The sequence below is a fragment of the Cibotium barometz genome, chromosome 62 (assembly GCF_041138505.1).
Source record: "Cibotium barometz isolate CiBa-2024 chromosome 62, ASM4113850v1, whole genome shotgun sequence".
NCBI lineage: Eukaryota > Viridiplantae > Streptophyta > Polypodiopsida > Cyatheales > Cibotiaceae > Cibotium > Cibotium barometz.
In genome coordinates this window covers 24,404,007-24,416,187 of record NC_141107.1, presented here as the reverse complement: position 1 = coordinate 24,416,187, position 12,181 = coordinate 24,404,007, and the positions used below count along the sequence as shown (strand labels likewise).

Here is a 12,181-nt window from a genome sequence, read left to right as displayed (position 1 = left end):
ATGGAGTGACATCGTGCATACCCTTTGGGCAATTGCACAAACAAAACTCAACGTATTTATGAGAGAGAGGAACCATGGTATCTTCTCCTACACTCCTACGAGGCTTGTATGGTAGCATAGCACCCCCACTGTTTGGTTTAAGATCTCCCTTCGTATAATTTTATATTACTTAATAGAAGTCTATTTTTGAAAGAAAAAAATTATATTCACATTTTGTTAAACCACAAAACACACACAAATGAGCTAAAAAGTATGTTAATGTAACCATAGTCTAATTAACAGCACCATCATTTCCACTTGATATCCATTGAACAAAATCAAGTCATCATAATCAGAGTGTAAAGACTAATCAGAGTGTGAAGACCTATTCTCACAAGAGCGAGCTCACATAAAAGATCAAAAGTCCACATGCCCTTAGTACATACATGAAATGCTTAGCTAGTGCTCATCAAACAGAAAAGCAAACATTTGGCCAAGGTATTTTGCAACGTGAAGAAAAAAATGGGAAGACAGAGGAGCCTAGGCACAACGAAGTAAGAAACTGCAGGCAACGTTTGATAAAAAAAATTGTACAAACGTTGCCTGAAAACCTTACAAGCACCTTGAAAAAAAAGAAACGCATCTCCTACAATAATTAATAATTCTTCAATTTTCACACACTTTGGCTCCCTATTGGCATCTGTAAATAGTAAATCTGTGCTCTTGAAGAGAATTTAGCTATCCAACCATCCGCCCTTGAAAAGCTCCATTGCTGTTCTTCCCATAATCCACTCCATGTCCTCATCAGTCACAGAAACACTGCCCTTGGCTAAATCAAGGACATTCTTTGCTTTAGTGTAGCCACATTCATTAACCACATAGGGGAAGTCACTGCATACATACAATATCAGTGAGTCCTCACATCAATACCAAGATGACAATTCAAAAAAATAAATGATTTCTTGTTTGACGATTCTTGAAAGCTACAAAAAACTTTCCATTAATGTGGGTATACCTGCCCCAAAGCAGTCTTTTAGGACCAAAGGTGGCAATTAACTTTTTCAAAAGAGGCCATGTGTCCTTGTAAGGATACTCCTCCCTAGAAACTCTGAAGAAAGCACTCACTTTTACATATACCTACAATCAAACAAGTGATAGAGCTGTGAGCGTTGAGTCTAATGTTGAGTCTACATGGCTACAACACTAAAGCATTAGAATGCCTGCATGTCTCTATGTTGTTCCTAATCTAATTAGGCCTCAATCATCTCATAATTCATGTTAATTATTGAACAATTGACACCCAGCTTATTGTCTATTCAATTCCACTTAAGAAAGTGTTTTTTTTTCATACGTTGTATGCCATGCATGCACACTGTTGGGTAGGAGGGCAACTAGCCTGCAAACACACACACACACAACCTCAAGCACAGAGAAACGTGAGTGCTGGAAAAGATGTACTCAATAAATAAAATGGAAGTACAAGTGAGTACATAAAGTAGCCTAGGGCAAAGTGCCCAACACACATAAGTGTGTGCACACAGGGAAAAAACATGTGTCCAGTCCCAGGGAAAAAATGCCCGTGAGTAAGCTATGTTCACACCTGGAGTGGACATGACCAACAACCCCCCCTCAAGTGAACGGTGTGAACGGGTAGCAGGGTGATAAAGCTGTGAATGCTGCTTGCACTATGCTCCACAGTAAGAGTGATCAAGAGAGATCACGATGGCAAAGATGAGCTGCAGTGCCAATGGGAAAAGGGAGCACTATATGGCGGGGAAATAGAGAAGCCCCAATGTCATAGTGCTAATGCTAGAGCACAGTAGTACATAAACGCATCACCTAAAATGCATGTCAAAGATCATGTGGACATCAACTGCATCAAATCAAGAGGCATCACATAATACCTCCCTGAAGGCAAGCATCCAAATGCCAAGCTGAACTGCATGTAATCCACATCAATGACAACAAGAGAGCAAAGCATAGATCTATAACGGCACCAGTGATAAGCATAAGAAGAGGTAGCAGATATACGCATGTGTAAAGGCAACAAGATCCAGAAGTCATGCCTGTGAGACATGCAATGTAAGCTGCACGAGAAACTCATCAATGGAGGATCCGATGAGGAAAAATCAGCAATGGTAGGCTGATAAAAGTGAAAATTCAGCAATGGGAAAAGCTGAAAATCGGGAGAAAAAGTGAGGGCTCGAGGCAGGCATCAGCCAATGCTATGAGAGGATGGGTAAACTCTCAGCGATGCCATGATCAGTGGCATGTATGGCAAGTGTAAAGATGCATAATCCCACAATGAATAATATACATGTGACATGTCAAAACCATGAGAGCAAGCCAACACCAGTGCCAAGTGTGTAGAAGGCACTCCCAGTAAACATCACATGTGAGAAAGTGACAATGTCAACATTGTAGAAACAATCCCGTTGCAAGGGAAAACAGCATAAAAGGCATCTCCAGTAGACATCACATAAGAGAAAGCATCTAGCATAGACAAGCATAAGGGTCAACAAGCATAAGTGACCATGAGGCATCACCAACTGCATGTGGGCAAGTAAAATCCCCCCCCTGAATGCATCTGCCAGACAATGCATACCAAGAAGTACAGACTATAGAGCATAGTCATCAAAAGCAATGGCATCAAAAGACGTCTTTGCAAGTGATGAAGAAGGGTCAAGGCTGATACATGTGTAGCCAAATTGGCCTGATCTGCACCTGTGGAAGAAGATGCCAGCTGCTGCTTTTTTTCACTCTCAATACGCTTCCTGCATTCCTCTATGGTGTGCCCTGTTTTCTTGCAATAATTACAACACTTTTTCTTTTCAGGCTTGTCCTCTGTCTTGGGAGGATCCGATGGGCTAGGTTTAGGCCCAGATCGATTCCCACGAAAGGGAGTAGCCATTGCTGACTCAGCAGACATCATGTTGTTCTTGTTGGAACGAGATTGCTCTTCACTGAGCAAGAGAGTCACAAGGTTGTCAAAAGTGACCGCATTAGGTGCATTGCTTAGAGTCGCCTGCTTTATGACACTTGCCCCTAACAAGATGACATGGTGTTAAGATCCATTTTCATTCCGTTGGAATATTTTATGAACTTTTTTTTCAACAAAAAGGGTGGAAGAGTAGGTTTGTGGGGAGCGGATAGCGGATAGCGGGGATGGTAAATCTATTCTACTTCTTTATGCACGCTAACTCCTCTTGCCACGTGGTGGACGCTCCAACCTTGACACGTGGCGATCGTGGAAGATGCATGAGATGAAGAGAGTGATTTTTTAAAAAAATTTCCTCAGCAATGCAAGGGTCGAGTACTAGTTTATCTTTTAGAAGCTTCGGGCCATTTCCTATCCAAAGAAAGATCAACGAGGTGTCTATGAAGTTGAAGTTACCTCCGAACTGGACCATGCACGATGTGTTCCATGTCAATTGGCTCAAACCATATGCAAGTCCAATCCCTTCAGAGATTAAAGATAAAGCTGAACCAAACATTATTGATGAAGCTGCAGTGATGGTTCTTGAGCATATCCTTTTGCACCGCTTCAAGCACGGCTCCCACCGACGACAAAGACAATTCCTCACAACAAAGTTTCAAGCCCGAGGGACACACGAAGCAATTTGGCTTGACAAAGAATTTTTCAACAACAACCTGGCTTTATTGACGGACTATCTGGAGACTATGCAGCTTCCGTCAAGTTAAGTAGAAGGAGATGTCACGTGCATCCCGCACTGGGATGCCACATGGACATATTTGTACAGCAGGTGCAAGACCTGGAGTGGAAACTGGTCCCTTGTGAGCCCCACACTAGGAAAAATCAGCCAGGGTTCCACTGTAAGCCTCCAAGGTTAAGTGTACAAGTCCCATACATGGTCTTGGTCAAGTGTGCAAGTCCCTAACATGAAGCAGTGTCAGTCTATACTATGAGTCACCCTGCATGGGGATATGTCCTATATATCGATTGGGCAATAACAGGATGATTGCCGCTAAAGAACAGCCGACCACGTTACATTATGCAGGTTCCACTTTATTGACTAACAACGGCATAGATTACTGCTTCCACAGCCAAGGATAAAGGAACATGTGGATCGGGTGTGGCGTGCCTTAGGCTAGTGGAAAGGTAATTTGGGAAAGATATGGCAAAGCGAATTGCCTTTAAAACAGAAAGTTTTTGTATGGAGATGCCTCACGAAAACGCTCCCAAGAGGAGAGTATTTGGGAAAGCGCAAATTTGCGACCCCAAATTGTTTGCGGTGCCATCATCACATTGAGAGTCCTTATCATTTTCTATGGGCATGCACTGACACATGGGATTTTCTAAATCGTCTATTTTCGGATATGCAAACAAGATTCCCTGAGGTGACATTTGGAAAAATGTTTTGAATGTTTAAAAGATATCTTTCCAAACTACAAGAATATGCACTTTTCTTTGCCTGGGTGAGATATTGGGCTATATATGGACAATATGGCTGGATCGTAATTATGAGGTGTTTGCACAACCTCGGATCGACAAGTATATACTTCCGTCAATCATTACATCAGCATTGCATTACAGCTTTGAGCTGGAACAGAGTGATCAGCACAATTACGAAGTGTTTTTCCACTATTTTTAGATGTACTTTAATGAGAGCCTCTCAGGTTTTCGAATATAAAATAAAATAGTGGTTTCACAACCCCCCCCCAAAAAAAAGTGTGTGTGTGTGCAGAAGTAATGGGGGGGGAGGGGAGAGGTGGGAAGACAAAGAAAAACCTACTTGTGGAAATTTTGAGAGATCTAGAAGGCACTCCCACGCTTTCATGTCAGAGTCATCTCTGCAATAAAAACTAATTGGATTTTAGAGTAAACAACAAAACACTACGTTTTATATCCCCTTCTTTATTATGCACTCATCATTACACGAATTTCATGAGTATAATAGAGGGGGAAAAAAGGACTTCCAAATATATTTCTCCAGCTTGTCTTTGTTTCAATTTTGAACATGCATGCATAGCATACCTAGCTAAACTTTAAAGGGTTCTTTGATTTACGTGGCATGTTGAATCACTTTCAAAAACTCTTCCTACTGTGTTCTTTTGTCTATTTGTGTGGAATACAGGGTTCAAACTCATGCTCGCTTATGGCAGCATTGTGTGATCACAATTGCATCCAAGCTCGTTTCTAACAAGATGAAACAGATCAAAACATTTTTTTAAGATGATTTTTTTTTAGGATAAAAAAACTTGAGGCCCATTTCTTAATGCAACGTTTCCATATGCTGCAAACTGCTGCACCTGCACATTCCGCCTCTGCACGTGCCGCCATACAGCTCTGTACAGCCTGCATGTGCTCTCGTACAGCTGCCCTATATCAACCCATTGAAACCACAGGTTCAAGGGTTCCACATGAGGTACTTCCTGATTTTTGAGATGTGTTTTGTTCTCTTTTCATTTTCTTTGCTGCATCATTGCTATTCTGCAGAGGGTTTTTGCCTAATTTTTTTCAGCCATGAGGTGCTGATTTTTTAAAAGCATTTACAAAATGGCATTGTTTCTTGCTGTGCAGGGAGTAGGTAGCTTCCTGTTTACAGATTGTACCATGCCTCGGTCGCAAAGTCCCCTCTGGAACCATGTGACCAAGAAGTCAACATATGGTGGGTTTTAAACCTATTTACATGTTGTTATGCTTAAAATTTGCATTTACCAAGTTAAAACAGGCTCTTTTTGACCCCTATATTGTATGAAACGTTTCTGAAACATACGAAACATTTCAGAAACGTGTTTCATACAGGGTGTTTGCCACTCTAGGGTATGTCTTGACGGCAGAATCACGATGTTGAAATAGTATATACTATATCAACACAAATCTCAAAAAAGATAGTGACCATACAAGGGGGGCTTGCAAAATCCAAAATGATCAAGTAGGACTGTGGTTGCTGGAAATTCAGAACATAGCTGCTCAATTTCTGCAATATGAAGGAGAAGCCCCTGTAAAAACGAAGCATAATCATGTTAGTACCAACTAGAACCAGATTGAATTACAAAAAATGAATTGGAGCACGCTTCAGACGACTCAAACATGTGGTGGAAAAAGCATTGAAGTATCTGCAAGTTTTCAGAAGGGGGCAGGCTCTCTCATCTTTTCATGGTAGCAGCCTTGGATTATGCTGCTACTCATGTTACCTTTGTTTTGAGGAGCCCCCTCTCTTCATCTGCTGCTTTCTACTACACAACTGCAGTTGCAAACCCAACATAGCTCAGTTTCTCCATGCCTCTTAAGTCTTCCATATGTAAGTGTATATCCATGCATGCATGTGTGCGTACCTGTGTAGGTAAAAATACACCTCTTCTATGCGATGTCACAAACCCTCATACCTCTTCTGCTCTTGTTTGACCTGTTTGTGGTATACTTTCCCTCTTTGCTCCTCTGATATGTTGGTCTCTTCTTCAGCTCTCAAGTTCTCATCTCTTTTCCTTCTCCAGTCCTCTTTTTGGTCCTTATGTTGACCCAGACAAGAGTGGAGCATGGCATGCATAGAGCACGGGCCCAATTGTATACAGGATGTGTCTAGTTATCTGATGGGAGGAATTCGTATTGGATCCTATGCTACATCACTTCCTCAAACCAGCATAAGAGAGGATGATCCACATGCTACCGAACTACTTATCACACTCAAACAAGATACCCAGTCAGCAGCTCCATGTCTCATCACATACGTCGCATAGGAATCAAAGAGATGTGTCAAGTGCACACATGTATACGCTTGGTGCACATGGAATCACCGTATCAAAGGGGTACTTTCAAGAAAATTGAAGGTAGGCCTTACCCTTGCATGACATGCCAAGAACCAGAGATGAATGTAAAATGCAAATACTTCAACTCTCTTGGTGTGTGAGACATGACTACCCCTGAATGATACATCATTGAAGATTCTTACTCCTCTTGAGATACCTCTCTCATCTACATATCCCTCCTTAAAGTCTCTCCCACCTAGCCAAAAAATGGCATCCAATGCCAAAGGAGCCACAAAACTCTTGCCACAACTTTATCCATCCTATCTCCCTATCTCTATGATTGGCCATGTGTAGGTGCTAGGTAGTATGAGTCTTCTCCAAGAAGTGACCTGATACATAGCTTAAAGTAGGTCATCAACATCAGTCGTTACAATATACCTTGAAACACATGAAACCAACTGGTATGCCAAGCTGTCCAGCCTTCACAAACAGTGCTTTGCCGACATCATTGGTCATCTGTTAAAAAATCAGAAAGATCCTGGCTATCATCTGGCCAATAATTTAAATCATTTTTCGAAAGGTTAAGTTTAAGTTATTAGCTTAATGTAATAAGAGTTTCCAGTAAAGTTAAGGAAAGACCTTTTCATCAGATGGCCACAGATATGGATTAAATCGAACAGCTCGATATCCCTCCTGCAACAAGAAAGAACTAGTTTCATATCAAAAGCATGATCGAATTGTACCCTCTGCTAATTAGATCTCACATACACAACCTTGGTATGTTCTCTTGATCAAACTCATGCCTAAACAAGCAGCATTCAGAACTAAGAGTCTAATAGTACCACAAGCCACTTCATGCACTTTGCAGTCATAGATTTGAAAATTGGAACAAAAAGTTCCCCATAAACTGTGCACTATATGCAACAAGCGCCCTGTTTGCTGTTCCACACCTAAACATAGTTTAGGATTTGATAGGGGGAGCAATGGCAGAGTAAGTTGTCACCATTTGGTCCATCTCCATTTCTGGAGCCACTTCTATGGGATTGTCACTCCATAGAGCGGCCAGATTTGTACCATGTTCACATATGGCCAAGCCAGTGCCCAATGTGAAGGGGTCAGTTATCTTGTGTCACATGGACGTTACACAAAGCATTGTATGGGTTAAAGCAAGCTCCAAGAGCTTGGTATGATAAAATACATGCTCATCTAACCAGCCAAGGTTATATGAATAGTCCAGCTGAAAGCACATTGTATGTGAAGAAAACCGGTGCCCATATTCTCATAGTCATCTTGTATGTAGATGACATGCTCATTACAGGTACTAGCAAAGCACAGATTTCAGATTTCAAAGCTGATTTGAAAGCTGAATTTGATATGTCAGATTTGGGGCCTTTACACTACTATCTTGGCATACAGTTTATGCATACAGATGATGGCATTGTTATGCAGCTGTTAACCTATGACGGACATTGAGATGTACTACTTGTTACGTCATGTAATTAATTTAAGTATTCTGAGTCATGGGCCGGGCTTGTCGGTACCACATGTAAAGGATAAAGGGATTGGGTGATCGCCGATGAGAGGCGCATCTCGAATGTCAGCAGGATAAGGGTTAGGATCGGCTGGCCATGTATGGGCGGCCATGTGTGAACGGCTAGGTCACCTATAAGAGTCAAATGTAACCCTAAAACCTCTCATTCTCAATGTGCTGAATACAAGGAGTGCTCTTGCCTTATCTTCTCCATCCCATTCTCCTGCGTGTGTGTGTGAGAGAGAGAGAGAGATAGAGATAGCGACCGAGCACTGCGTGGCGGTAGAGTGGCGGCGGCGGCTCCTTCACTGCGGCGCGAGAATCCTTCACGACGGCGGTCTGAGCAGTGAGTGACACACCTTTGCTCCCTGTTGAGCTTGCTAGTTTCTAGTTGTATGCTTGCAGCCATTCGTGGCTCGCTTGCGGTGCCTGGCAAGTCCCCAGCTCCGACACGTGCGGCAAAAGCGAACATTTTTGGCGCCGCTGCCAGGGAAATGCCCTGCACCAAGCTCCAGATGCAGCTCGGGCTGCTGCGTGAAGTGAAATTTATACTGTAGGAAAAGCATACAGAGGTGTGATTGTGTGTATGGTGTTGATTTCCATTCATTTTTGCTGCATTTCTGGTTTTTTTCTACATTTCTGTTTTTACCCGTGCATTCATTAGGTCTGCGCGCTGTGGGTGTGTGTGCGAACACGAACGAGGGACTGCTCCCTCAGTTCTGCGCGACGCGAACCAAACAGCAGCAGCAAGGCGCTGCGGCGGCCAACCCTAAACCCTAAAACATCTTCCCCCAAAAAGAAAAAGAAAAAGAAAAAGAAAACGAAACCGAAACCCGCGTGGAGCGGAAAGAGAGATTTTTTATTTGGAAAGAAAATTTGAAAAGAAAAAACCCTTAATTGGTCCCGGCCTCGGTCTCGGTCTCGGTCTTTTGATATATATATATATAGGAGAGTGAGCCTCCATAGCTTTCTTTCAAGTGAAAGCCTAAGGAGAGTGGATCTCTATATGTAGTCTACCCCCAAAGGAGTGGAGTGGGCATGTGTAATAAAGCCTTCACCCTTTCCCCCACAAGCAAATAGAGTGTTCTAAGGACCACGGGAGCTCCGGATAGGCGAACACTGTGCTGTAAAGCACGCTAGGATCCCTTGAATGATACGCACGTCCTGAGCCATCACACGCCCTAGTCCAGGTTCGACCATAAGGAAGGGGGTAAAAAACAGGTTGAAAACAATATAAAAACAAGTAAAAACGGGGTGCGAAACACCTAAGAAACCACTTGTGTGGGCTTCAAGGGTAGTTACCAACGCCCGTAGGGTACCCACGTCACATGCGTCTACGCTCTGGTCGGGTGCTAGAGTCTGAGAAACTAGAAAGCGTTTCAATTTACGCAGGCTCACACCATCCCTCCACGTTAGCATCTTGGCCTTCAGTTGGAACCCAAGGGAGTGCAACCCAAGATCCACGGCTAGTGACTCGTCCTCCGACTCTGAAGTCATGGAAGGGCACCCTACCAAGAACTCTGAGGAAGCAAGCCAAAACATGCCAATTTGGGCCCCACAACCCGGATCTAGCATGTTTAGTCGTCTAATAGAGACCTTTAGTAGAGCTACACGCTCTGAACATGCGACAAGTGAAGTAAACGAAGGAGGAGGGGAAGTAGATTCGCCATTCACATCTCATGTAGACCCTACCCTCCCAAAGAGTGTCCATGTGGATATTCTGCCCACTTCGTTTAATGAAGACCCTACTGAGCTACCACCTTCTGACGGTCTTCCTAAAGTAGAGGTCCCTAGAAGTCAATCCATAAGAAGTGACATTGCGTCCACTTCAAGAGAACCTTTTGGCACGCCAAGTCTAGATGGGATATTTCTCAATGAAAATTGGGAATATGATCTACACACGGAGACTCTGAGGACCTATACATAGGTTACACATACCATGTAGATTGGTTAGAAGTCATACGATCTACATCTAGTGCCACCAATCTAGATGAACAACAACAAATGATATCTGAGGTTATTCATAGAATTATCCAATTCGAGAGACAGAATAGGGGAGTGAACCTAGTTTCCACTGGCCCTATGAGATTTTTGGATACGGGCAAGGCCAAACAACCAACCCTGTCACAATTGGAGACTCCCTCGGTGAGTCCCATAGATCCTTCGTATGTTACCCGTTACCACTGTAGTTAGTACACCACCGCTACCTAGTGGTACAGTACCTACAACAGTGCGTACCAGTGCATATCGGCCATATGTACCTATCGCTACTCATGCTCATGTAGCTCCTACGCCTCTTGTTATGCCAATGGCGTATGCTCCACGAATGCCTTATCACAACCTTATCTAAGAGGAGCTAGGCCTAGTCACATATCATATCCTACGTCAGCTGCATACATATCAAGACCACTACCAACTCTTGTCAACCAGGCCATCCTAGAAGTGCCTCCACCAGCTATGCCTGCTCACTTAGGTGATTTAGCAGCGTTTGCTCAAACGATCGAACGATCTATTGCGGAAAACATGCATGGCATGCCTAAGAGAGAGCCTAGAAGCAAGGCGGTACAAGTTGCCAAGCTCACTCAAAACTTCAGTGGTAACGAAGATGTTAGGAAGCACATTGAAGTTTTTGAACACGTGTGTAATTCCTTGGAAGAGCACAATGAGCTACATAAATGTAAAGCCTTAGGCTTAACCTTGAGTGAAAAAGCCAGAGATTGGTATCGAACAGCGTACTCACTATCCCACTCTCAAGAGATTGTTCTTGAAAGAATACATACGTGAGGGTGTGCTTTGGGGAGTAGCATCTCAACTCCAAAAAGCTGAACGCGAGGAAGGAGAGTCAGTGAGAGACTTTATTAGTCAACTAAAGCATCTAAATTCTCGCTGTACTCCCGATGAGCACTTCAATAACAACCAACTTCTTGATAGATTCATCCGAGGATTGCACCACGAGGACATATACAATGGCCTAGTCATTAGAGGTCTTACGACGTGGGAAGCAGTCACTACCAATGCAATCCAGTTAGAAGACAACTTGATGATTGCAGGTAAAAAGGTGTCTTCGGAGACACAGTCTGTCAGTTCGCAAGTATCTGGGCACGAGCCAATGACTATAAAACCTATTGCCAAGGAGCCCAAGATATCCGAAATGTCTGTAGCTGACCTTACTAAGGCTCTCCAAGAATACTTTAGGGGTAATCGAGCTCCTCAAAATAGCCATATGCACCCAAGAAGAGAGCAACAATGGTGTTTGGTTTGCTTAGGACCACATAGCACGAGTGAATGTCCCACATTCAGAGTCAAATTCAATGGGAATTGCAATGCATGTGGTAAGCATGGCCATTAATCTAAGGATTGTCTAGTACTTAAGCGTATGTTAGCAAATCAAGCACCACTAGCCTGGTCAAACACACCTCAAGTACCAGCATTGATGCCTGCACCACCTGTCGAGCAACCGTCACAACACATAGTTCCAAGGAACCCAAATTTAGTCCAGTCTGTGCCGTTACCACCGCCAGTGCTAGGACCACAACCTCCACATCCAAGGATTACCCCTATAAACCAGATAGGTTGTGAGTCACATAGTGCGTGTGGGGATTATGAAGAGGATATAGACCCCACTGTTCCATATGGGATTGATACGTTTGAAATGACTCCCCAGTACTACATGGAGGATCATTTCGGGCAAGTCAAGCCTGTATATCAAGCGGCTGCTCTCGCCACAAGAGGGCAAAACCTTAATACCGTGGCCAGGAGACCACCTCTTCAATGCTATGATTGTGGTGGGCCGCATCGTGTAGCGGAGTGCCCTAATAGGCTACATAAGATCGCTGCTCAAATGCAACCAAATCAAGGGAGCACGTCGGGAATACCTATACTTACATGTAATCGTTGTGGCATAGATCATTTGATTGCTCAATGTCCACATAATCCGAGTGCACCCAAGATTACGCCATT

At 43.4% G+C, this 12,181-nt stretch overlaps 1 protein-coding gene across 4 annotated transcripts in view; it reads right to left on the bottom strand.

The window, feature by feature from the left end:
• Positions 1 to 454: 454 nt before the first annotated feature.
• LOC147604276 (catalytic/ hydrolase) overlaps positions 455 to 12,181 on the bottom strand; it is a 104,703-nt gene continuing 92,976 nt past the window's right edge. The window contains exons 6-11 of one of the 4 annotated variants that reach the window (XM_086795265.1): positions 7,330 to 7,383; positions 7,129 to 7,206; positions 5,846 to 5,943; positions 4,734 to 4,791; positions 995 to 1,116; positions 455 to 870 (exon numbers count right to left, since the gene is read on the bottom strand). In XM_086795265.1, the coding sequence (XP_086651391.1) occupies positions 714 to 870; positions 995 to 1,116; positions 4,734 to 4,791; positions 5,846 to 5,943; positions 7,129 to 7,206; positions 7,330 to 7,383 (567 nt within the window). In that variant the 3' untranslated portion in view covers positions 455 to 713. The remainder of the gene's footprint in view (positions 871 to 994; positions 1,117 to 4,733; positions 4,792 to 5,845; positions 5,944 to 7,128; positions 7,207 to 7,329; positions 7,384 to 12,181) is intronic. The other 3 variants (XM_086795266.1, XM_086795267.1, XM_086795268.1) reach the window with 3 other exon arrangements.